Source organism: Palaemon carinicauda, chromosome 39 (genome assembly GCF_036898095.1).
Source record: "Palaemon carinicauda isolate YSFRI2023 chromosome 39, ASM3689809v2, whole genome shotgun sequence".
NCBI lineage: Eukaryota > Metazoa > Arthropoda > Malacostraca > Decapoda > Palaemonidae > Palaemon > Palaemon carinicauda.
In genome coordinates, this window is record NC_090763.1 from 46,011,748 (window position 1) to 46,014,247 (window position 2,500).

The following is a 2,500-nucleotide window of genomic DNA, read 5'->3' on the forward strand; positions in this document are numbered from 1 at the left end:
TGAAGCTCTATTAGGACTGCGTGAAAAGAGAGAGAGAGAGAGAGAGAGAGAGAGAGAGAGAGAGAGAGAGAGAGAGAGAGAGAGAGAGAGATGAAGTATCGAAGAATACGAAGTTAGAGAGTGAAGCTCTATTAGGACTGCGTGAAGAGAGAGAGAGGAGAGAGAGAGAGAGAGAGAGAGAGAGAGAGAGATGAAGTATCGGAGAATATGAAGAAGTTAGAGAGTGAAGCTCTATTATAATAATAATAATAATAATAATAATTCTTTATTTCCAATATTTACATTGGGTATTCATAAAATATAAGGCTACAATTAGTAAAGTCATCTTACAAACAGTTCAAATATTTGTTATTTTAGACATACAAAAGTTGTTATAAGAATCAATAAATCGGCTAAAACTTTGTAATTGAAATAATTCATCAGTAATAAAAGAATATAATGAAATCAGAAAGTATTTACTTAGAATATAGTGAGTAAAAAAACACTTGCCGAATAATGAAATACATTGTCATAGACCACATAAGTTGTGTTAAAAACAAGTCATGTACAAATCATATTAAAATAACACATAGTAATCAAATATGCATACTAGATTATAAGGAAATCTTAATTTGTAAATAAAAGCCATCTTATCCATAAATATTATCTAAAACTAATTCCAACATCTATCGAAGTACAGTAGTGCCTTCAAAAGCACTTTTTAATAAGGCAATTAAGCATAACATTCTTACATTAATCGGGACCATTTAAGATTAGTTTCTTTAAGTTTACATTAAAAGCAGCGAGAGAGGATTTTTGTTTAATTGTGCCAGGTACTTTATTGTATAATGCTGGGCCTCGAACTCTAAACTGGCGGGAGCCTATCTCTGTTTTCGCCCTTTCTACATATAGATTTTCCTGCTGTCGAGTAGAAACCCCATTAACTGCGTGTACTGTTGGAAAATCGTATAACCATTCAGGAGTTATTTTACGTATTGTTTTGAATACCAAATTACAGACATCTATGGTATATTTGTCTTTTATCTTTAACCATTAGGACTGCGTGAAGGGAGAGAGAGAGAGAGAGAGAGAGAGAGAGGAGAGAGAGAGAGAGAGAGAGAGAGAGAGAGAGAGAGAGAGAGATAAGTTATTGGAGAATATGCAGAGGTGAAAGAGTGTGTATATATTATGATGAGTGAATGGAGAGAAGACTCGATAATATGAGGATAAAGAATAACAAATAGAAGGGAATGAGAGCGGATTAGGTGACAAATGAAGACAAAAATAAGGTGAAAATTTATATACATTCTGATGAAAAAGGAAGTGAAACAGTATAGAGGAAAGGGAGATATATAGAGAAAACGAGAGAAAATAATATATAAGGAGAGAGAGAGGAGAGAGAGAGAGAGAGAGAGAGAGAGAGAGAGAGAGAGAGAGAGAGAGAGAGAGAGAGAGAGAGGGATGTTGAATGATGATTCATAGAATGTGGAATTAAAATGCATAAAATGGAGAAGAGAGAATAGGAAGAATAGTGGAAAACAAAAATTGATGATATATACATAAGTAGGAGAAGGAGAAATTGGGAGGTAGAAGTAAATTATGTAAGAAATGAGAAGAAAGTAGAAGAGGAGGAAAAGGGGTGAAATAAAAGATGTAAATAATATGTTGTAGATAATTCAGAAAGATATAAAAGCAACACATTTTAACGAGAAATGATTCCATAGTAAGCTAGTTATCACGTTTTCGTTTTCATACAACAAGAAAAATATATTATTTTCTATTTCATGGTGAATGTATTTTGAGAAAATCTCATCTCATAGCAGTCCATTGTCACCGATGACATTTAAAGTTCCTCTATTGTGATGTAATGCTGAGAAACTATGCGTTTGCATTGCGACATTTTCAATGTGAGATGAAGGCTTGAGAGGGGTTCTAAATTTAGGAACATGACAGACGGCAGGGAGAATACTAGACAAGCTACAGACGGCAGGGAGAATACTAGACAAGCTACAGACGGCAGGGAGAATACTAGACAAGCTACAGACGGCAGGGAGAATACTAGACAAGCTACAGACGGCAGGGAGAATACTAGACAAGCTACAGACGGCAGGGAGAATACTAGACAAGCTACAGACGGCAGGGATAATATTAGACAAGCTACAGACGGCAGGGAGAACACTAGACAAGCTACAGACGGCAGGGAGAATACTAGACAAGCTACAGACGGCAGGGAGAACACTAGACAAGCTACAGACGGCAGGGAGAATACTAGACAAGCTACAGACGGCAGGGAGAATACTAGACAAGCTACAGACGGCAGGGAGAATACTAGACAAGCTACAGACGGCAGGGAGAATACTAGACAAGCTACAGACGGCAGGGATAATATTAGACAAGCTACAGACGGCAGGGAGAACACTAGACAAGCTACAGACGGCAGGGAGAATACTAGACAAGCTACAGACGGCAGGGCGAACACTAGACAAGCTACAGACGGCAGGGAGAATACTAGACAAGCTAC

General features: G+C 37.2%; 1 protein-coding gene across 1 annotated transcript in view; it reads left to right on the forward strand.

Annotated features, from left to right (window-relative positions):
* The first annotated feature begins 1,925 nt into the window (after nucleotides 1-1,925).
* The window catches only part of LOC137631379 (mucin-22-like), an 807-nt gene continuing 232 nt past the window's right edge, over nucleotides 1,926-2,500 (forward strand). Inside the window, exon 1 of the mRNA XM_068363150.1 lies at nucleotides 1,926-2,500. This exon is cut by the window's right edge and continues 232 nt beyond it. Coding sequence (XP_068219251.1) covers nucleotides 1,926-2,500 — 575 coding nt within the window.